Source organism: Strix uralensis, chromosome 4 (assembly GCF_047716275.1).
Source record: "Strix uralensis isolate ZFMK-TIS-50842 chromosome 4, bStrUra1, whole genome shotgun sequence".
Taxonomy (NCBI): Eukaryota; Metazoa; Chordata; class Aves; order Strigiformes; family Strigidae; genus Strix; species Strix uralensis.
This window is the reverse complement of record NC_133975.1, coordinates 119,033,191-119,056,945: the sequence shown is the minus strand read 5'-3', so window position 1 is coordinate 119,056,945 and position 23,755 is coordinate 119,033,191. Positions and strand designations below refer to the sequence as shown.

At 36.5% G+C, this 23,755-nt stretch overlaps 1 protein-coding gene across 3 annotated transcripts in view; it reads left to right on the top strand.

The window, feature by feature from the left end:
* The window catches only part of SETD3 (SET domain containing 3, actin N3(tau)-histidine methyltransferase), a 62,222-nt gene extending 45,922 nt beyond the window's left edge, over positions 1-16,300 (top strand). For all 3 annotated transcript variants that reach the window (XM_074868754.1, XM_074868755.1, XM_074868757.1), the window contains 7 exons: positions 1,317-1,375; positions 3,167-3,281; positions 7,575-7,649; positions 10,332-10,498; positions 11,144-11,229; positions 12,961-13,121; positions 13,744-16,300. In XM_074868754.1, coding sequence (XP_074724855.1) covers positions 1,317-1,375; positions 3,167-3,281; positions 7,575-7,649; positions 10,332-10,498; positions 11,144-11,229; positions 12,961-13,121; positions 13,744-14,187 — 1,107 coding nt within the window. In that variant the 3' untranslated portion in view covers positions 14,188-16,300. The remainder of the gene's footprint in view (positions 1-1,316; positions 1,376-3,166; positions 3,282-7,574; positions 7,650-10,331; positions 10,499-11,143; positions 11,230-12,960; positions 13,122-13,743) is intronic.
* Positions 16,301-23,755: the final 7,455 nt, after the last annotated feature.

Genomic DNA, 23,755 nt, shown 5'->3' with positions numbered 1-23,755 from the left:
AATGACCACATCATCGACGTGAACCAAAAATCATGTGGGAATGTAGCGTGCTTTAATAAGGAAAAAAGTGAAGGAAGGGAAGGAAAAAAGAAAAAAGTGAGGGAAGGGAAAGGAGTCGCTGGAATTGTTAGCTTCTGTCATGTCTCAGAGAAAGCCCATCCAAAGGGTTAACTGGAGGGGCTGAGGGAGAACAGACACCTGGGACCTAACACCCAATTGGCAGTCTTTTGTAATATATAATTTGCCTAAAATTGCGCACTGAGCACAAGCTTTTGTTTTCTAATTGATTTACGGTTTGAGCCACTTTTACCTCATCCCCTACTGTCCTGCACACAGTGCCAGCAAGTACATTACAGTGAGAAATGATAAATTACCATGCACTTGTGATGCTAATGCATCAAGAGTAAAAAACTGCATACTACATGGAGCTTCATGCATTAAGAGTGTCGCAAAGATAGAGCTATGCAAAAAATCATTTGTGTCTTCTGATCATTTACTTCAATTCGTCTCTGAGACCTAATTGAACCTGAAAAATTAAAATTTATGCTGTTACGGCTTTCCATTTCTGAATTGGAACAAAGTTCTAAAAGTGTGTGAGTGCGTGCTTTAAAGCTACCTGTATTTTTGAAACTTTTAATGAGTTGATTGATCAGACAAGTAACAGGTATTACAGCTTCTTAAAGCCTTTTAAATATTTTGCTTGTTAATGACAACTACAGTATGCATTCTTAAATGGCATCGCTCCCCTTTTAGATAGGAGCATGTGTAGATGGGTTAATGTAGATACTGTCTAGTCAATGTTTGTCACCAAAACTATTTAAATATTTTAATCTGTTTTGTAGTACAACTTTTACTGAATAACACCTTTACAGGTGATTGAAAATCTTCTGTAATTTTTGTTGCATTTGTGAAATACCTTACAGATATCCCAGAGAAGAAGAAAATGTGGAATTTGGGGAAGCCTAATGTATGCCTATTGTCTAACTGCTTCCCCCCCCCTGCATCAAGGGCTGAATTTTGTTTTACCTTCACATACTCAGTCCACCTTAAATTTTTTATTTTTGTACGATGTCTGTGGGTTCCAGTCTTGAAATATGAAGAAACAGATTTATGGCGGCTGCTGGGCACAACAAATTAAGTTGACAGTGATGTATGAGAGCATAATAGCATGATGATCCCTCTGTAGCGCGGCTGGACGCCTCCTGCTTCATTTGGCTCTTGTTAGGATCTGTTAGGCAGCTAAATAATGAAATTCTGCTGACTGATTTCTGATTTCTCTTTTCTTTTCACCTTTTTCTGAAACTTGCATTTCCCAGACCCATCCTAATGCCAGCAAACTGCCCTTAAAGGATTCTTTCACTTATGATGACTACAGGTTGGTCTGTCTTTTAATTCTCTCTTCTTTTTTTTTTTTTTTTTTTTTTTTTAAATAATATAGTGAACTGTGGGGCCCTGGAAATGCTTCATTGGTGGGAAAGCCTTTTTGTTATTGAAGTGTGAAATGTAGGATTTGATACTGATACACTTTCTTAATGAAGAAGAAAGTAAAATTAATATGCAGATTTTAACTGTTACAAAGGAATAGTCATTATGAGCAGTTAATTTAGCCATTTGGCACACTGGTCTGAGATTAGTAAGGTAATTCGTTGTTTCTTAAAAAAATACTTCAGTTGACATTGCAGGAGGTTTGGGTTTTGGGTTTGGGGATTTTTTTTAGTTTGTTTTTTATAAAAAGCTTTACCAGCATGTAGTAGTAAAAACTAATATTTACAGTGGCTGTTGAACAGGAGAGCTGGAGAATTTAAGTTGTACACGCGAAGCATGAGTGTCACTTGGAGGTGCTATAGCGGGTGACAAAATTAAGATAAAAATAAGAATAATTAAGATAACAAGAGCTTTAATTCTATGAAAGTGAGATTTCCAAAGCCTGCCTCCTTCACTTACAGGGTCACTGAGGAACATGCCAGCTTACATGAGAAGTGGTCTAAAATTTTACAGATAAATTACAATAATTAAAAAGAAACATATTGCTCTTATGTTTCAAACAGTGTTTGTATATCAAAATTATCCACAATTTTAACTTGCTTTTTAGAAATTAAGTAGATTTCAATTTGACGGTATCTTTCTAAGCAATCTGTAGTTCTTCTGAAAAAGTCCTTCTGAAAGTCTAATTCTGTATATTAAATACTTGTTAGTAGTGGAGTCTGTGGGAGTTAAAATTATTTTGACCTTCTCCTGGTGGTAGTCCTTTTTTTTTTTTAACTTCCCCTCAAAAACAACAAATATATGTATTAAGAACATAGTGAAACTAAGAGGGGTTTTTTTTGTCTGACATATAATATTCATTTTTGTCTGTAATAAAAAAAAATAGAAAATACTGAAATGTTAAGCTTTTCTGAAGATTGTTACGTTTGAATAGATAGCTGGCATTTAATGTCCTTAACCAGTCTTGGATAGGTTTTGAATGATGTCTGTGTGCTAAACTATGTTATACTTTCTTCATTCTTTTTGCCTGGGTATCTGTTTGGAGTATTTGGGCTTTTTTCCCTCCTTATCCTGTTAAGCAGAAAATTTAGCAATACTGATCTAAGCCAAACGTTCTCAAACTGAAGAGAAGCTCTTACCAAAATATCATGCATGTGTTAGGTGATGACACTGGTTTCCAGTTCATGCAGTACATAAGCTTTTTAGGGAGCGAGTGGAAGAATAAGCCCTGGCTCTTACAAGAGTCTGCACATTGATGAGAGCTACTGCTGCCAAGCAGTAGCTGTGAGCTACTCTGAGGCCTTCAGGAATAGCTGACCCCAGGTTTGGGATGTGTGGTGAGAGGTATGTGTGCAGCGAAGGGTTGGGGAAGCAGAAGGTGACATGGGAGTGGGTCCTGATTGCGCTAATGAAAGGTGTGAAGGTTCTGTTGCAAAGAGCGCAGAAGAGGGGTGGGATTGCAATCCTGATTTGGGAATTGGTCTATGTGCATGTCTTGGAAACCTAGGAGCTGCTGTTTCTCCTGCAAGTGGTATTGCCTTCTACGTTACTATAGTCAGTGTGGTCTGTAAGAAAACTAAGTTTGGAAATTCTCAGCCTAAATGATTCCCTCAGGTTGAACTACAGCCAATTGTATATTGATGTTTTGAACACTGACCATCTAACTTTTTAATTTTTGTAGATGGGCGGTTTCCTCTGTTATGACACGGCAGAACCAGATTCCAACAGAAGATGGTTCCAGAGTTACATTGGCTCTAATACCTTTATGGGACATGTGTAATCATACTAATGGACTGGTAAGGATTTCTTTGGTGTTGCTGAAAGGCTTTAGGGCTTAAGTATTAAGCCCTTCAACTGCCGTAGAACAGTTTAATAACACTTTTCATTATGCTTCTTAACACAGGAATTTTATCTTCCTAAGTGACCCTAAAAACCTAATATCTGAAAGAAAGATTTGTCAGTTTCTTAAATGTCTTATGATAGCTTTTCAGGGAGAACTTACTTCATCTAGAGAAAACTTTAGAAGAGATTGGATACTTGCATTGAGTTATGTCTCATATACATATAATGTACCTTTAAAAGTTGTCAGTTACATGATACCTTCTTTACAGCCAAGTTTGAATATTCTTCTGACATGGAGTTTTGTTTCTGACAGGCTGAAAAAGATTCAGAATTCTGGATAGATTTGTTCTGAGAATAGGAAAGCAGACAATGATGGAGGTTGCCTTTTGTACCTACCACTAGGGAAAGTGGTTAGAAATTTGCAACTAAGAAATACTGCCTGATCTCCTAACCATGCCCAAAGAGCCTTGTTACAGAGACAGCAACAACAAGAACAAAGCCTAGTTCAACAAAAACAGTACATCTGTTACTACATCAAAGAAACAAAATGCAAAAATACTACTTTAGGGCATATTAAACATTTAAAAGGTGACATATGTATATAGAAAGTCAGACCTGCTGACATTTTGGCTTACGTGAGCTAGTTCAGAGGATGAGGTCTTGATTTCATTAACAGACTAGTTAATGTTGAAGTGAGGAAATGGAAACCCATAAGAGAATGGTCTATCAGTGTTATTTAGCCTCATGTGTTTAGTCTCTTGTACGTTTCAGAATTCATACCCTCTAATTGTGTTACCCAGTAGATAGTATTATTTATTGTAAGCAGTGAATGTGACCATACTATTTAAGTAATCTGGTTTTTTTGTGGTAGAGTTGTCCAGAGTGTTAGGACAGCAGCATGTGTTAGTATTGTTGGTATAAGAAAAGCCTGGTTTAAATTAACAAATTGTGAAGCAAGTTGCTTTTCACTTGACATTTAGCTAATTTATTGTTACTATGACTGTACCAAATACAGCATGGTAGGCTAGGCTACAGAGTTGCAAGTGTTTGGGGTTTTTTATTTGTTTATTTTTTCTTATTAAAAGGTGATTACATGTTGTTCTTTAACAGTGATTCATGCCTTTCACTATTTGTTACGCAATCTTATAACTTTGATTTAGCAATAAAGTTTGTGTGAGAGTCTCCAATATAAAGAAAATTGCTTAAAATTCAGAAATGTATATTTTTGTAATATAAGTCTTAGCTGCAAGCATCAGTACTTCCTGTACCCTTTTCCTGCTGGGCATCTCTTTCAGATGCTTTTGCAGAGACTTGTCTGTATTCATTAGACAACTCTTAATGAATGCCTTCAAAGTTGGGATTAGAGGAAAGAGGAAGAGAATTAAGGTTCTGGGAGGGAAAAAATTAAGTAGCCTATATTAAAAGAGCAGCTAGTTATGTTGTTTTAATCATTCAAACTTCTATTTAAATTGATAAAGTAATTTTTATTTTTATTATGCTCTTTAACAATGGGTTTGATATGGAGCCAGCCTCTGGAGCCAAACCTGCTAATGCAGTAGTATATCAGGGTTGGAAACATTTTTTTATGCTGAAGTGTATCCTAAAGGGCAGGAGGCGGGGTGTGTGTGTGATTCTGCACTTAAATATTTTGTATGTATATACAGACTTCACTCATTTGTTTCATATTTCTACAGAAAATAGTTTGGTTATAGATTTAGGAAGGATAGACAACTGTAATATTGATGATGGGCTAAGAAAAGCTACTGAACCTATTTTTGTTGTGTGTTAGTTTCCTTGTAGAAATAGGGGGAAAAAACTGCTAAGATAACTGTAAGCTGCTAAGATAACTGTAAGCTGTCTGTATTGTAGTTTATATTATTGTAGAGTGAGATGAGGGTGGGTTCTGCTCTAATCATAGCACATCCCTTTAAAATACATGAAGGCAATTGTTCTTCATTGCAGGAAAGTAAGAAACAAAAGATGGCATTGTATGTGCCCTTGTTTAGTCTATTCCAAATGTAGTGCTGAAATACTTCTTGAGTCAATCAGCTACTCTATATCCCTGTTCTTGCTTTATTCCACAGGGCCCTTTTCCATGAGCTAGATAATAAAATGCTCTTTGGGTTTTAACTGGAGCTAGGGCCATCCAGCTTTTTCTTGCTTCTGACACTATTAATTAGATCAACCTGCCTCTAAGAACTATATCAAAATGGTTGTCTTCATGCATTTCTCATTGTTATTCTTTAGTGGGATTGTATTTTGACAGTCAGAGGTTGATTACCAGTTCTGACAGAGCTTTGAATAAGCTATGTTCTGCCTGTTGGGCTGGGTCCATCCTTAATCACTGACCAAGCAGACTATTGCATGCTTTATACACAACTTGAAATTCATGTATCAGTCTGCTTCAGAAATAAAACTGAAGGGATGCAATTTGTCAGTTATCATGTGGGAAGAGAAGTAAACACCCTGTTAATTCTCTTACATGACTGCTATTAAAAGAAAGAGGAAATAAGAGTCTAGCACTCCATTATGCTTTATAGAAAAGCCTTTCAGAATTGCTGCTTTTTTTTTTTTAAAGGCAAAAATAAAAAACAATACCAAAAATGAGCAGTACTCTAGGGAAGCATGCTTAAACTGACAGAATTCTTCTCTTAAGATACTGGAATTTTCCCAGTCCTTGAAAGCTTCTTGTTCCACAGGCGTTTCAAGAGACTGGAGTGGACTTTTCACATTCAGAAGTATTTAGCTGAGTTTACACACTAAGAAAATTTCAGGACAGGTCAAGAGTTTCCTTTTTTTGAATGGAAGTAACAGTTTTTCAGAAGATGACTATTTCAACTTGGAAGGTACATTTGTCATAGCAAAGGTAAATCCTCTAGCACTTGTAACCTGTAATTCAGGGTTAGATAACCTTCTAAAGGAGAGATCTTAATAATTGTTCAGTCCAGCATAGTGAACGTGCAGGAATTTCTGTGTTCAAGTACTACAGCCTGTGTTTTGCAGTATTGCGTGACTCGCATGTTCTCTTCTGATCTCAACATACCACAAACTCATTAATAGACCTGAAGAGGTGGCATCCGCATGCAGAGCAGGTCTGCGAGCCTCTGCAGGGCCAGGCTGCCCGTGCTTGGGGCTGCCATTTTGGATTTGCTGCATCAGACACAAGTTCCCCGTGCTCACTTTGAAAGCACTGTTTTGGCTGACAAATGCATGTTTGACGATGCAAGCAGCATAAAAGTATTAACATGTAAACCATCAACCAAGCTTTCAAAATAATCCATGGAGTCCTATCTTTGGACAAACTGCATCCAAGATGGGAATAAGGGTACATCACAACTCACGTGTCAGCTTACAAACAAGTGTGTTTTCATTTACAAAGGCTGAGAGAGAATCTTTGGCTGCTTCTAGGTTTTTCCTCAGGTCCAGAGCATATTTTTCCATAAGTTAGCTCTGTCAGTACTGAGCTCAGAATACCTACCATAAAAGTTGCTTCCTGATTGTTCAGTAGTTTATGTTCCATCCTGTGGCTGCATCTGTGCCTGCATCTTTGGTAATACTACTCAAGAACACACTGTTTGTCACTTTAAAAAAGTATTACATTATTAGGGTAGCTTTACTCGTTTGTGTGACCACTTTACAGGTTTGTAATTTTTTTTAAAGAAGTACAGGTTTGTTAAGAAAGTTTATCCTCTTCCATTGCTACCATCAAAAAAATCCATTTAGCATTTTAAGAGTATTGCTTAACTTTAGATAAAGGGATTATTTGCAAGTAAATTATAATTCTCTGAAGATTGTATCCCCTAAAGATCCAGTTATCTAATCCTTTTTCATTGAGAGATCAAAAATGTGCTGGCAGTTGAAGGATAAAGCACAGCATATAGAGCTGTCAGTGCCTTGCTCCCTTGGGCCTCATGGGGAGTGACTGAAAGCTCCAGAACTTTATAACAAGCTGCCGGCTTTAGCATGGGACTGTCTGTGGTCTATGGAGGGTACTTTCCTCAGAGCCTTCTGTTCACTTCAGGTAAGTTATTTCCTCCATTAGATTTCTTTAATGCAGAGAATTTTTAAAAAGATATTGCTCGGGAATCGTAAAACAATCACTACCAGCTATATTATATTGTGCAGCGAAAGGAATATATGCAATTGTTATTGTTAATATCTGTTTCCATTAGGACAATGTTTTGTCAGTGGTGGGAGAGATAAATAGAAAATGCTAAACGTGCTTTTGTTACTCTTTCCTTGGATAGATCACTACAGGCTACAATTTAGAAGATGACCGGTGTGAATGTGTAGCGCTTCAGGATTTCAAGGCTGGAGAACAGGTAGCATGAACAGTTATCTACATAATTGTTCTTTAATTAAGTTTTGTGGACACTTGGTAACTCCCTACAAAATTTTAATAGCAGAGTGGTGAGGATGAAGCCTTGCTACATCTGAATTTTATTATGCTGAGCTAATTTTGTGTGAAAACACTACCAAACTAAGTAAATGCACATTTTTCAAAATAAAATATTTTCTGTCACTTGGTAGACCCCAACTTTAGGAGAGTTTAGATTCCTCATATTTTAGAGAACTAGTTGAAATGTTTAATCACTGGTAAATGCACATGCACAGACAGTGAGTTTGGTATTTTGGATGAGATTAATAAAAAACCATAATCAGAGATTAATATATTTTAGATTTGGGGTATCACTGTCTGCAGTAACAAATTGTAGAGTCTTTCTTAATGTTATTGGTTTGTGTTTCTTGTTAGTCTTCATTTAACAAGAGGTTAAATGCAGTATAGTTGCCAGTCATTTTACCCTTGTCATTCCCATGCTTAGTGAAAATGAGAAAGGACTTCAAAATATACTCCCTCCCTTTCACACAGGCATGTATGCAGGTACGTACCCCTTCATCTTGAAACAGGATGTAGCACTGGAGTCTTGCAAAGACGCATGGAATAGTTCAGAATCCAGTATTTTGTTCAGAACTGCTAAGAAACAAAAATGAGTGTTAAAACTAGTGATGCATTGAAGACAGTGGTTCCAGGAGTGTAGGAAGTCTCTGGTAGAAGAGTTCCTGTGCTGTGTCAGCAGCCAGACAAAGCCCTCAAGTGTAGTAGCGCTCCATTTTTCCTACTGCTTGTGCAACTGCAGTCAGCATGGCCAGAAAAACACATGAAACATCCTGAAATGTTTTGTGACTCAGTCTCTGAGTTATTACCTTCAGTATATTGTTTTGCCAGTCTTACACTTTATATTTTTATTTTCATTTTTCTTGCGTATTGTTATCTTCTTTTTTAACAAAGATGTGTCTGAAAAAATTTTTTAAGTATGTCTTTCCAGAGGTGTATTTATCCTCATTGCTATGCTGGGGTTTACAGTGATTGTATATTTTTTGTGTTGCTCTTAGAATTTGTTATGGTAGTCAAATATTTGCTGGTTTTTCCAATACTAGTATGATGAGTTAAGAGGTCCACAGTTTTTCCAGAAGTGATCCAATTTATAATTTTCCACAGCTGGCAATGGATGTGTCATATAGCTGTTCTGGCTGCTCCCTCTATTTTAATTATAGTGGCTTCCTCTATTTTGATTTTATTTTAGTAGTTTCACTTTGTATGCTATTTGTCAGATTTTTTTTAAATATCTGTGCAAACTTTAACTGTTATCGACATCATTAAAGCACTTTAATTATATAATGCTTCAGTCTTTTAATATACTGTGCAGATGTTATTTCTTACAGTTTCAGCAGGAAGATTGTATGATCCCTTCTTTTACTACTAAAAAATGTGAGGCAGCAGAAGTCCACAGAATCTATCAAACACTGGCCTTGAATAAAGGAACTTTCTAATTCTGTTTAATTGGCCTTTATGTAAAGCAGTCTTAGAGTGTAAGAGCATACTGTGTAATCTACACGTGATAGTTTAATGTGAGATGTATCACAGTAGTTTCGAAACTTGAGAGGGTTAGCAACTCTCTCCTTAACCACTGCCTTAACATATCTCGGCATGTAATTTGCTCATTATACAAGTGTGTTACAGTATAATGTTTCCTATAATTTAATATGACTCTTAGGCATTTAGTGCTTAGGATAAATAATTCTAATCTAAAATTGAAAACAAAGCAGTAAAGGACATCATTACTATTGTTGAGCCCTTAGAACACTGTGCCTTGCTCTGTCAGATAGAGAGGAATGGAAGCTTACAGGTATCCAGAGCATTGCTGTACCCTAAGGTTAAGAAGGACGTTCTGTCACTGTTGAAACTTTTTCTGATTGACAATTCTGTTATCAAACTAAAGGGGAAAATATCCTCTTGGTAAAGGAGAAGACAGCTGCTACTCTGACCTCTTGTCCCATGTACCTCATACAGCCTAGTCCTGAATTAAACACTTTTTGCAGGTTTTATTTAGGGACTTTGTTTTTAATGTGACTTAAAGTAACCTCTGTGCTTTAGATAGAGAGTTCAGAGTATAACACAAAAATAAATACTGGCTGAACACAGATCAGATATCTCTGTATGATATACTGGTATATGCATGCATGCCTTAAGGTAACATTAAAACAAAGACAAAGTTGATCCATCACCAGTGTAGGTTACTCTTTTGGGTGGACATATAGGGGGAAAATGACCCCAGAAACACCATTTCTTTTAATGGGCCTTCTTTGTCTCAGACTTTTTAGCCTTTAAAAGGCATAAGAACTTTGAAAGCTTTTTTCCATATACTGATATTTTATGACAGTGTGAGAAAACAAAGCTTGGGTTTTTTTAAGTATAGAATAAGAACCTCTTCTCTCCTTTTAAAGTCTCTCAGTTACATGGATATGTTTACATCTACGTTTAAAGTATATTGCCACACTATATACTGCATTTGAATCGACACCAGAAAACAAAGCAGTTTTTATAACCAAATATACCTTGTACTCAGTAACTCTTTCAGGAAATAACTTTCAAATTATGTCAGTTTTGTGAGCTGATCTTAAGCTTTTTTCCTGTCCCTTCACTTTTCTTTTCATCCTTCTAGATTTACATTTTTTATGGCACCCGGTCAAACGCTGAATTTGTGATCCACAGTGGTTTTTTCTTTGATAATAATTCACATGACAGAGTGAAAATAAAGCTTGGCGTGAGTAAAAGTGACAGGCTGTATGCTATGAAGGCAGAGGTCTTAGCTCGTGCTGGTATCCCAACGTAAGTAAAACACAATGCCATGGCTTTTTAAAAACATTTCAGAAGTATATAGTGTCCAGTAGAGCATATATAAAGCTGTTCTATGATAATTTTCTTAGGTGCAATATTTCTTCTGTTTGTATAGCAAATTAAAGTTATTGTAATAATATTAACAGAAGTTCTCTGAGCTATATTATCATCTAATTTAGAACATATATAAGGAAAAAAGCCTTTGCTTTAATAACCGTTTGAACAAAAACAGAGCAAGGATTAATTTGAAGCAATCTGTGGTTTTTCTTTCTTTCCTATCCCTTGCAGACATACTACGATGCTCAGAATGTGAACCACAGCCTTTTCCTTTAGTCTTTTCAGTCCAGAGGGTACTGTTAGGAGCAGCAGACGTGAAACATTGCATTTTCATGAATTTATTAAGAAAGCCGTGTAAAACTAATTGTAACTGTAAAATTGTAGAGATAATTGTTCTTTTCAGATACAGATTAGGGAAGCTTTTCCTCAGTTTAAACTAGTACTACCAAATTTTTTAAAAGTTACTTTTGTCACAGTGTATTTGTTGTATACTTGAAGGTCTTTTATGTTGAAAAAAGTTCAAAGGTATGACAATAGAACTTGCATTTACTGTTGTTGTTTGATTGTTTCTTTTATTAGTTCTAGTGTTTTTGCTTTGCATGCCACTGAGCCTCCAATCTCTGCCCAGCTTTTGGCTTTCCTTCGAGTGTTTTGTATGAGTGAAGGTAAGATGTTTTATAAAGATAACCTAACTTATGTCTGTTTGGGGGGGTTGTGTGTGTGTTTCATTTTTTTAAATGCAGGACTTGATAGACATTTATATAAAACGTTAACCTAGAAGATCGGAAACATTGAGGAGTTGAGGTTAAAAAGGGATCTATAAGCTAGTGAGAAACCCAATCTTTGGCCGTGTTGTCTGAGGGAATACTTCAATTACATAGGCCTTTCTGGAACTCCTAAAGCATGAGGTGATACAATTTTTTTTTTTTAAATCTCCCAGGCTCTTGTAAATGAGTGAGCTTTGGAGCTTGATCTTTAGTTCTTAGGTTTAAAAATGGTTCACAGAACAAGATCATGTGAGACTTAGGGGTTTACATGCTTAAAAGCATATTAGCCATCAATGCTAGAATCATTTAGGTATGGAATTGAAATATTCTGTACTGTAAGAGAAATATGGAAGAGACATTTCAAAGTTGAAGATTTTCAATATTTTGATAATTCATAATATAAAACCAACTTATGTATTTGCAAAATGTCTTTGTAGTGTTTCTCTTAGGTTATTTTGGGGGGAAATATGTGTACAATTACTAAGTTTTCACCTAATTTGTGCATGTGAAACTTCTGATTAAATGTTTGTAATAGCTGTTCACTGGTTAGATGCAGTTTTGGAGGTTATAGATGTGACAGCTTTTCATGACAGTGAGAGAATTCCCTTGCAGTTAGGGATGCTGTGCAGATGATGTGGATTTTAATATGAGTAGGAATACTGAAGTTGTTAACTTTTTGCATGTGCTCTATTTGCTTTCTTTAATAAAAACAGCCTACCTTATTTAGTGTCATGCCTCCACTGTACCCTGTCATCCATCTTTTACAACTTATTAAGAAATTAGAATAGAATAGTTCAATTGGAAAGGACCTACAACAGTCATCTAGTCCAACTGCCTGATCACTTCAGGGAAGTAAATTCAAGTAAAGAAAATTTTAGGATGCTAATGAGGGGGTGAATTTTGGCTTGGAGAAGAAAATATAGCTAGTGAACATTTTAATTGCATTTCTCTGACATATGATTGTGCTCAGATTATTCATATGTCTTAAATACTGTATAGGAAAACTTTATTGAGAAACTACATGCAAGTGATGTGTGAAGTTTGTGGTATCTGCTTTGCAGGAGTGAAATTTGGTAATTAAAAGATTATTGGAATTTGTGTAATGTCAAGGAGCTGATTAAACATTTTTTGCTCTGTGTGAGGTTTGCTTGATGGATGTCTTTTCTGACCAACTGTAGGGAGTTTCTGCTACTGAGAAAAACTACCAGAACAATAGGAAGAATAATTCCATTGCTGTTTGCAACCTCTCTGGCCTGTTCCTCTTATTATCAGAAAGTTCACTGAAGTATTTAAAGAATTACTCTCTTTCGTTGATCAAGTATTATACAAAACATTCTGTCTCACTGTCACAGAGTTATGCTATGTGTGAGAGGCTATGATATATAAAGTATCTTTATTTTTGAGTGAAGGAGAAGGTCCATTTTCTGCTAGCCTCAAGACTTCCAGTTGCCTCTTTGAGGAGAAACCTAGAAATAACCAGCATATCTGATAATTCTTATTTGAGGTTGGTTTTTTTTTGGTTAGCAGCTCAAAGCTATAGTACTGAAAGTAAATCGTTCTGCAGTTTGTCAACTGACAAAGTGAATGAGGAGATTGTTTTTTAACAGATTGGTTTTATATTTATTGCAGAAGAGCTGAAGGAACACTTGATAGGCGAGCATGCCATTGACAAAATCTTCACTCTGGGGAACTCTGAGTTTCCCATTAGCTGGGACAATGAAGTTAAACTTTGGACATTCCTAGAAGCCAGAGCGTCCCTTCTTTTGAAAACCTATAAAACAACTGTGGAGGTAAAATTATCATTATATGTAATTTAAATGTCTGAAATGTTCTGTGTTATGATTGTAGGAAAAGATATTTTGTCCCCCATCTTGTCTTTACAAACGTTAATCTGAATGCTAGTACATAATTAGTTCTGTAGTTTTTAATGTGTAGAAACAGATTTGCATTATCTAAGGAAAGTCAAATAAGATTGCAAAAAAGAAAATTTTGTTAATGTAATTTTGTTAATATATTTTTTCTTTGATTCTCCGAATAGAGGCTGCCTGCTTTTTCTCTGCAAGTAAAATGGGGAATGGGTTTCAACTTGTTGTCTATTAGTTGCATTCTCCAGACTGCAAAGCAATGTGCTACTATTGCAAGCATATAAGCGAACCTATATGTTTCATATATTTGTAAAGTCTCCGGACTTTGCTTGTTATGCAGGCTGATCTATGTGGAGAAATTTTTGGCTTCTTTATGAATTCTTGACAAATTTCACTGGGACTCCATGCAGACCTCCTCATTCATATATGTCCATTTGGCTCAGCCTTCAATGTCACTTATTGTTAACACATAGAGAGAAAAGTTGAGGGATTTTTTTTTTTATTGTGTTGGTTGTTACTAACAAACTTGCCTTTTCTTTTCAAACAGGATGATAAATCCTTCTTGGAGACCCATGACCTCACTTCACATGCGATAATGGCTATCAAATTGCGCTTAGGTGAAAAAGAGATCTTGGAGAAAGCAGTGAAGAGTGCAGCTGCTAGCCGAGAGTATTATACCAAACAAATGGCAGATGGAGCTCCGCTTCCTAAATACGAAGAGAGCAATATTGCCTTGTTGGAGAACACTGTGGCAGACTCTAGACTCCCTATTGTCTTGAGAAACCTAGAAGATGTGGAAGAGCAAGGGGACTTAAAGATTGATGAAGCGATTGATGCTGAAGTCACAGAGAATGGGTTTGTAAATGGTGAAAACTCTCTATTTAATGGGACCAAATCAGAAAGTGAAAATCTAAATAAAGAGAAAAGCAACAGAGAGACTGAAGATGCCAAAGAATCTTCTTCAGAAAGTACTGATGAGGTTAAAGAATAGTCCTAACATTTTTCTTTCTTGTGAAATTAAATTAGCTGAAGTTTATGAACAGTGCATTTATGTTGGTGTGTTTCTTTGTTAACATTTCTCTTTCTGCAGAGAAAAATGTTTTTGCTGCTTTATATAAAAATGAATTTTTAAGTTATTTAAAAGATTTAGCATCCCTTTTCAATTAAGATTGCCATCTTGCTTTCAGGCAAAAACTGGGGAAAGAGGTGCCTTTGGAAGATTTTGCAGCCCTTTGTTGAACCAAATGTATTTTCTTCCTGGGGAAGAATTAAGCTCTTCTATCTGCTGTGCTTTTGTTGTTCTGTCACTCTGACTACCGAAATTAAAAGCTTGCTCTGCCTCCTGCCAAGAAAAGCAGAAGGCAGGACTGACTCGGTATTCAGCATGAAGGTGGGAGAGCAGTACAGCAGAAAGCTGGATAAGAGGATCAGAAACTTGGGAGACTGGAGGAAAACCTGTTTAAAATCAGGTGTGCCAGTCCAGAAAAAGGTAAGGTGGCAACCTTATGATTGGTAGTTTTAAATGTTGATGAGAATCCAAACTGTATACACTTAAAGTGATCTCTGAAGATTTCAGTTGACTTTGTCTTTCGTTTACTGTATAAAAATATCTCATCTTTCTTCTTCAGTCAGAGTTAGGCTGCTACAATACAACATTCACCAACGTTTAAAGGCTAACTTTTTTTTATTTCCAGGCGGTACCTTTTAGTTACAAGGTTGGCAGAGCTACTGGAGAGTTTGAAAGCAGATAGGCCAAGCCACAGCTTTAAACTGTACTGTTCAAAGTGAGGTTGCTTCCCAGCTTCTTCAGGTTTTCACAACTAGGTAGAGATTTTCAAAGCTACACTTTTGACAAAACTATTATTAAAAGGAAAATATGATTAATATTCCTGTCTGCTACTCCTTCATTTCCGTGTTGTTGGATGTAACATTGAATGTGACATGGTTACCTGATCTTACTCAACTTCATTTTTGGTTAAGATATTAATTGATGCTGTTTTCTTGAAGGAAATGGCAGGCAGGCTAATGTATTTTTGGCTCAAGTCCAGACCACAGCCAAGTCTGCAGTACGCTTTGCCATTTAGATTGTGTCTCCATCTGATGCACGTTTCTTGGGATACCTCCACAAGTTAAGCAGGTCTACTGTCTCCAGCAGTTTTGGTCACCCTCATACTATATGTTTTAACTTATAGGTGGAATCAGTAGAATCCTATAATGCATATAATGCACATCCTATAGTGCAATATCTGAGCAAGGGTAATTCCAAGGCTTGACTTTGAAATTACCTGGGTACTGGGAGGAGAGGAGGGCGGAATATTTTTATTTTATGGGTGAATGGAGAGGAGTATAAAGTGATTTAATTCTGCTCTCAATATTAAGGACTTTGTCTTTTACCTTTGTATCCTTAAGATAATGGATAGAATGGACAAGCTTGGACAGTTGTTTAAAGCCCAACAGATGTTGCAACCTGCTCATCCAAGATCAGTTGCAGTAAAATGTCTTTTGGCATATTCATAGTTTTATTAGATTTTGCTTCTTTTATGCTGCAACTTGGAATATGTGTTTTTGCATAAATATTTGGTGCAATACACATGATAAGTAGTTACTGACTTTCAGGTTGTCATAGCAGTTTTGGTGTTCAGCTAGTATCAGTGTGGGGAAAATAGAAAAAATAGTTTTTTAAAAAATATTTCACTAAGAATGGCACATTGCCATTGCACCTTGGATATTGCTTCACCACTAACAAGATGCTGGACCAGTATTTTTGTAACTATATGCTGCCTTTGGTAGAATGTTATGAATTGTTGTCTTGACAGTTTAAATGTCATACAAAAGTCATTGCATTTCAGTTTTATTAGGACCAATATTCCATTTCTGTTTCTGCCACTTACATTGCACAACATTGTACTAGATACTGTGATGCAACTCTGAAACTAGCCTTCCCTGAAAATTATAACTGTAACTCAGAATTTAAAGGCTCTGGTTCAATCCGATACACTGTATTTTGTTCCAGTATTTGCTGATATCTATGGCTTAGCAAAGCCTGTGGTCACCACAGGACAGAATGTGTGGGGTTTCTTGAATAAAATATAGTTCTACCATGTCTTCCCTAGTGAGTGTATTATACAAACAAAACCTCTACCTGCTACCGACTGCTGTATCTTTTGGGGTCTATGGGGAGAGGAATAACTGTTCAGGTGTACAGATGAAGATTAAAGGAAAAATAGCTGGCAAAAAAAAAAAAAAGAGGGATTCTAGTAAACAGAAAGGGAAAGTGGTCTATTAAGCGCATGGTCAAATTCTTACTCTTCATCTGTTAGTGTTATTTAGAAAAATATGTTGCACACAATAAAAATAGTGAGTAATCTAATTTTGTAATTTGCATTTTTCCTCTATGCATGTAATGGTTTCTCAGAAGCACTAACCTAAAACTTAAGCTTTTCAAAACTGAGGTGGAAGCAAAAAATTGGCACTGATGAGCCCTTATTACCATCTGTCATGAAAACAGACCTTTCAAAGCATTTTAAAGTTAACTTTCTTCATAATGTTTGGTTAAGAGGCTGTTCACACTAATCCCAGGCTAAATGCCAAATCTTGCTTCTGTTTAGCTAGCTATCTGAAGCATTCCTGTAAGAAAGACATCACTTGGATTTCTCGGACTGTTCTCCAAAAACAAAACAGGGGAAAAAAAAAAAACCTTTTGAATTTTACATGAACCTACCTACTGATGCATCGTTTCCCTAACAACCTATAACTACTTTGGCTCTATACTGCAAGATGATGTCCGCAAAGCCCTGTTGATAAAGTCAAACATGCAAAATTGAGCAACAATCCCCACTGAAAAAATGCTTGTAAAGTAGATAAATGCAACCTTAGCTAAGTGCTGTCATGAGTAAATGAGAGCTGAGAGCCTTCTGGCTGTGGAGGTAAGGTGGTTTAGGATCCTTGGCTAAAATAAGTTGTTGTTTTAGCATCTTGGCTAAAACAAAGTATTCCTTCCTTTGAACACTGCTAAAAGACTATATGTACAGAAAATCTGTGCAACTCAACAGTATCGGCATTCTTGGGGCTAGTTTGCCTTTAGAGAAGGAATGATCATCATGGAGTCATGGAACTTGAATGTTTCAAAGGTAACTGGAAGAGTTTGGCTACACAAGCTGTACTTCTCTAGTTCACATGTTTAGAAACAGTATTTAATATCTGCAGCTACCACTTCTATCACCTTTTTTTTAATAGAAAGACATGTGGAGTAATAATGAAATGTAATTTGATGTGTTTCAGTGTGACACACCAACATGGCTTCCAAACTCCCCTGCTCTTTTCTGATTTTATGGACTGAAAGTCGGTCCTTGCTATTTCTTGCACTCTGTGCCAAACAGGAGTGTTTAGACAAAACATTGCTCTACCAAATATATCTGATGGAGCATCCTTTTTCTCTAGAAGATTTTTCACTGATCCGTGTTGAATTCAGATATGATCACACAATTTTCACATAATTACCATCTATATTTAAATAGTTTCTAACACGCTTCCTTCAAGTGCATTGCTTGCTGTACAAAGTACAGCACATAAATTGGTGACTCACGGTTAGAAGAGTTTCCTTAGCATTTCTCAGTTTCTGCATCTATTTCCTAACGAATGCCACCAAGTTTGGAAACCATGTGGTGGATTTTTCAGTTAAATAAATCTCAATCCATACTTAAGAAAAAAAGCCACAAATGGTCATGGATTCTTTTTGGCTTTATGTCTCCTTAGGTACACTGGTGTATTCAGTGTGTTTCAAAACTGTATGAATGACTGCTATGAAGTTAGTGTAAATGGCATAAATTTGAGCTTTAGTAATACAAATTAAATCTAAATTTGTTTAGTGAAAAACAGAAATTGAAATTTTGTCAAATGCCAAAGCACCTATCCTATGGTATCAAGCAGAAACCAAAACACTTAAGCTTTTTCCTTTTTTTGTAGCCTTTTGCTGAATATGGGGTGCTCTAGTACTTAAACTTCTGGATTATTAGTAACAGGCTTTGAAATATGCTTGAATAAGTTTTGTGAATAAGTTTTGTGTAGTGACATACATTGAGTGGTATATGGTACTCATGTACTTCTAACAAAATGTGATTTTTGCCTTGTAAGCTGTCTTTAGTCATTAACAATTATGTTTATTTTCAGTGTACGTAGACATCAAACTTTAGTTACAAATGAATTTTTTTTTTTTATATGAACTGGACCTTGCAGTTTACAAAAGCAATCAAGTTGGTCATCAGTGCCAGAAAGTGTTGCACAGTCTGTACTGGAACGGTTGAAACCCAGAAAGCATTTGACTTCTGCCTTCATATCTTATGCTCGGAAGCTTTAACAGCTGGAGCTGGTGCCATTTTTCATCATGAAAGATTAAGCTAGATAGGGGAGGAAAGCAAGGAGATTTCCTTTCTTACGTGGAAATGAAAGCTGGACAACTGAACACTGGCTAGCTTGTCTCAGAGGCAGGAGTTGCTATCCTGAAGAACAAGAAGTTTAGGAATTATTTCAATGAGTGTTCAAAAAACGTATCTCCAATTCATACTGTAATTACTGTGGATTTTTAATTTCACAATTAGACAATGGCTTCACTTTCCCTAGGGACAAGTGAAAACATATGAACTACAAACTGTTGTAATGTGTTAAACTAGCGGTGAAGAATGGCTGTAAGTGAGTGCTTGCCTTGCTGCCAGCGCAGTGCTGAGGGTAACCTGAGTGAAGTTTGAGGTGGACTCACTGTTGTTCATTAACTTGGTCCTCTGCCATTGTGGGAAAACTACTCAACACCGAAGGGGTAAGGAAAGGCTTATGTATCCAGCATGGAAGGATTGGATAAAGCCACAGAGAGCAATAAGGAAATAGAAGATGGTGTTTTATTCAGGACACTCACCTGAAACATAATGTGTCCAGACTGAGGGACCTTTGTCCACATATTTCTGTGTGTAGGACTATTTTATTATATGAAGTTGATTAAGCACAGAAGAGGATTTTGAACCTTAGTCTTCCATCTTCCAGGTGATTCATTCTGTTGATGGTGCTCTGAACTCTTTTTATTTCTGTATTTCTGATTTTTGTTATTTGAAGATTTTGGGGTATGTCCATGCAGATTTTTTTTTTTGTTTAACTTCCCCATTTGGAGAAACTAGACAATCATTTTCCAATTAAATCCAGTTCAGACATGGCAAAATAAGTAATGCTGACCACAACTTGTGCCTTTGAGCAGCTTAACGTGATTTGGAGTGAAACAGACCTGTAGCCCTTTGAGACTTGACTTTGCTTCTTCAGAAAGTTGTTTAAAATCTGCATGAGGATAGGGAATAAAATCTTGCATGTGTGAGCAATGTTGATTTCCCAGCTGAATCACCATTACGTATGCACAGATTCAGACACCAGCAGAATTAGATAATTGAACTTAAACACTTAGCATTTTATTTAATATTAAGCATATATTGTTCTTGAAAAGTGGGCCAACTTGACAGTCCTGAACACACAAATCATTTGTCCCTTGAATAGAATCAACAGGGGCAAAAATCAAGTTTCCCTCTGGGATCCTATGTGTGGCAAGACCAAGAGCATCTCGATTGCACCGTGGTGCCTTGTTTCACTTACAGATGTTACTGGCCAGGTAGCCTCTTGCTTTTATCAGGCTGGGGCCACTTACTCGTTCCCTAGATGCCCTTGCTCTCCACAGGAGAAATCCTGGCTGTCCTGATCAGTTCATCTGTGTTTGACATGGTCTGTGGAAGTCAGTAGATTTTCTGTTGTGCTGCTTGGATCCCTGCAAATGGAGTATTCTTTTTTTTTTTTTTTGTTAAGCTTTCTTTTTGTGAATGCTGTTTGATTTAAATATTCTTCAGTTTGTTGTCATATTTACAAAAGTTGTCTGTTTCTCCTCTGTAAGGCTGAAATCTGGGAACTACGTAGGTGTCCTGCATCCCACAATTGCTTTATGGTATGGGTTAAGGCAAATTCATTTCCCTTTGCTTTATTCCATGCTGGTTCACCACTTTCAGCGCTGTTAGTAACTCAGCCAAGGCTCCTAATTTCAGCACTAATAAGTGGGGTTGTATACAGATTTGTGGTCCAAAGGTATGAATAATGTGCCTCACAACTGAAACAGACATGCACAAACAGCCTCCTATGAACTGCAAAGGAATTTTTAGATTAACTTGAATACCTGTAAGAAAGCCCCACTGCCTTGCAGCAATTAATTCAAGTGATTGGATGCTAGGAATGGTTTATTATAATTGCACACAGGTAGTAATTTATTAGGGTGGCTGTTTCTTTTGGCATATGTCAAGAAGGTCAGAGTTTAGACTTTTTTGGACATTAACCTAGTCTTCTGAAACTCTGAAGTTCCACTTTTTGGTCATTAATTTCATACATGCTGAGATTGTGACAATTAACCCACTTAATAAAGGTCAAGTTTCAATTTTTTCCAATTTCTGGAACACTTAACTTTATTCCTTCTTGAAAATGGGCAGATACAGAATGATAAATAGTTATTAAATGAGAACGAAGATGTAGTTCTGCTGTCAAGATACTATTGAACGGTTAGTAACAAAAGGACCAGAACTGCTGTGGATTTGAAGTAAAAGGAATAGGGTAAAATGGTCTACAGAAAAATGAAAAAGCATAGATCAGAGTAAGCTGTTTAAAATAATTTCCACTAACATCCCTGTTAACTTACTCTACCTTAGCCTCTAATTATGCAAATCCATAATTTGTCCCTTTAATTTTTTTCACGTATATGTGTGATTTTTCCCACAGCTCTAAAGCAGCATCTAACCACAGCTGACAGGCATAAACAAGCAAAGTGAATAAGGAAATGGTGGTGGTGTTTTCAGATGACCAAAGCCTAGTTATACTGCATTTTAATCATACCTGGATTTCAATGAGCCACAAGATTAAATAAAAATAAACCATTGGTTCTGTGCAGTGGCATCAGTTTTTAAAGGATACATTGGTATGTTGGGTCTCTTAGGGTTTCACTTCAAAAGTAGAACTGAACTATGTTGTCATTTTTGAAACCTCTGAAAAGTATCCATCAAAAAGCATATTTATTTTAAATTGCATCATCCATTGAAGAAGTAGTCCCTTTCTATGTTAATAAAAATCATTGCACCTTTAGTATTATGTCAGTACTGAGTGATTTTTGGAAACCTATTTTTCATGTATGTTTTTGCGTAGTTTTTAGGTATCAACTACGATTGTGAGTCCTGGAGTATTACTGCAACAGTTTTACAGGTTGATGCTGAACACTTCAATGCAGGAATGACACAAAAATCTTTCAAATAATAAGCAGCTGTGGATTGAAAATAATAGTGTTTCCTGTATAATTTTTTCATGAAGTAGTACAGGTACTACTACCCAGACCTTAGAAAGGGAGTTATCATTGTCTCGATTTCTCAGTCCTGTTTTGTAGAAGCTGTGGCTCTGCGCTTCTGAACAGGCTCACTTCAAGTACAGGGGTATAAAGTATCGGCGCTATCAGTGTGTGCACCCGTGTAATTGCACAACATTCATATTCTAATATCATCACTTGAGATTAGATTAAATTATTTCCACCCTGAAAAAAAAGTGTGGCTTTTGAGTTTAAAATACCATAATACAGTTTGGCACTGACGTGGCTCATTTTTCATGGGAGAGGTCTAGCTGTTGCTTTAAAAACTCTTGCATTGTCCCCAGAGGTTTTTATGCACACTCACGCACTTGAGGTAGTCTGACCCTTCTCTCTTTGAGAGGACTTACTAGCCTGTGCTAATGCTGTCTAAATGCTCACTAGTTAGTAGCAGTACTTGTGGGACAGATGATTTATAGCCACTTGATTCAAAAGATTTTCAGCAAAACCCAAGTAATCATTTCAAATGATCAAGTATCATCTGCCATGAGAAGCAAATACACAGCACAATGATGGTTATCAAGCTTACTCTCAGCAAATCATATTAATCTCTTCTTGAGATTTTACTTTTGGGAGTAGTAATATTCTCTGACAAGACAGTTTAGTCATCCATTTCTCCAACACTGGACACTTTTAAGATTCAACTAGACAGAGTGCTGGGCCGTCTTGTCTAAACCGTGCTTTCGCCAAGACAGGTTGGACCAAATGATCCTTGAGGTCCCTTCCAACCTGATATTCCATGATTCTATGATCTTAAGATGAGTTTTGAGAAGCAACAGCATTTTTCCTCAGTTAAATGAGGTTCAATATGTAGCACTTAAGCTTAAAAATCATGTGCAGTCTTGAGGTGGGCCTCATGATTTTGCATCACAAGACGTTAGCTAGCCTTTTTCTCTTCTTTCTCTTTATTAAGAAAGCTATTTTTGTTGTCCATATTGGGCAACTGTGTAAAAATAGGCACGTTTTATATCTTGGCAGGATTAAATGAGAAATATGTATATCTTTTTTCATATCCTTGAATATCAAAACAAGACAAGCCTATTTAGGAACTAGAATTTTATTGCTTAACATATATTTGCATCACACAGTGAAGACATTCACTTTCATGGCACGTTTTCTCCCAATGGTTTCCAAATGCCTTGCAGCTCTCACAAAGCTGAATTTTTGCAGTACTTTTCTGAGATGAAGAAGCATTATTATGCTTTCTGATGTGAAGAAGGGGCTACAACAGGGTGGCAGAGCCCAAATCTGTGGTTCTGGTTACAAGAGATGGTTTTGTAAAATGTTTTCAAGATCATGTGAAATAGTTTTGTGAACAAACTACAAGATTGTTTCTAGAAAGAGAAAAAAGATGTGCCTGCTACTTGTTTAGAAAAAAATGTTTACTAAAATAAACGGTTCATCTCTAGGAATAGAAGATCATTAAGCATTAGGGTTTTTTTCTCCCTAGCCATGGATTGGGGGAAGAAAATAATGTTGTAACAGCAGCACTAAGCCTCCCCCAAGGACAGGCTGGCATTCATAGGTGTAATTGTACCTGATCTGATCTGACTCCTTCTCTGGGTTTGGTGGTGGCAAATGCAAATAAAGTGTTAGTTTGAAAAACACTGAAAAGCACATAGTGATACAGTCTGGTCATCCCGTTTCCAAGAAGGATACATGTCAAATTGCAACAGATAGGATAGATGTCAAATACAGCTGACAAAGTCAAGGTGGAGCTTCTGTATGAGAGAGCCTCTAAAGACTCTTTAAGGGAAAGAGTACTTGTGATACAGATACACAAAGTAACAAAAGGTGCTGTAGGGAAAGGCATAGCTGGTTGATTTAGTGACAAAAATGTTCTCTCAGGAATGTGTTGGTCTAAACCGCACAGTTCTGCAGGAAATGGTGAGATTTAGCATGTCTTCCTCATGTAGACAACTTTTGAAAACACCGGACCCGTCAAAACATCCCATTTTGATGTTTCAAGGCTGATTTGTTAAAGAAACAAAACCCAGGCAGTGACATGATCTCTCTGCATTCCCCTATATGTTACTTAAGTGTTTCTTAAATTAATTTAATTTAAGTCTCACGTGTTAAGAATTTATTGCCCATCTTCAAATTTGACAAAATTATGGAAAGCTCAGAGATTGCTGAGTCC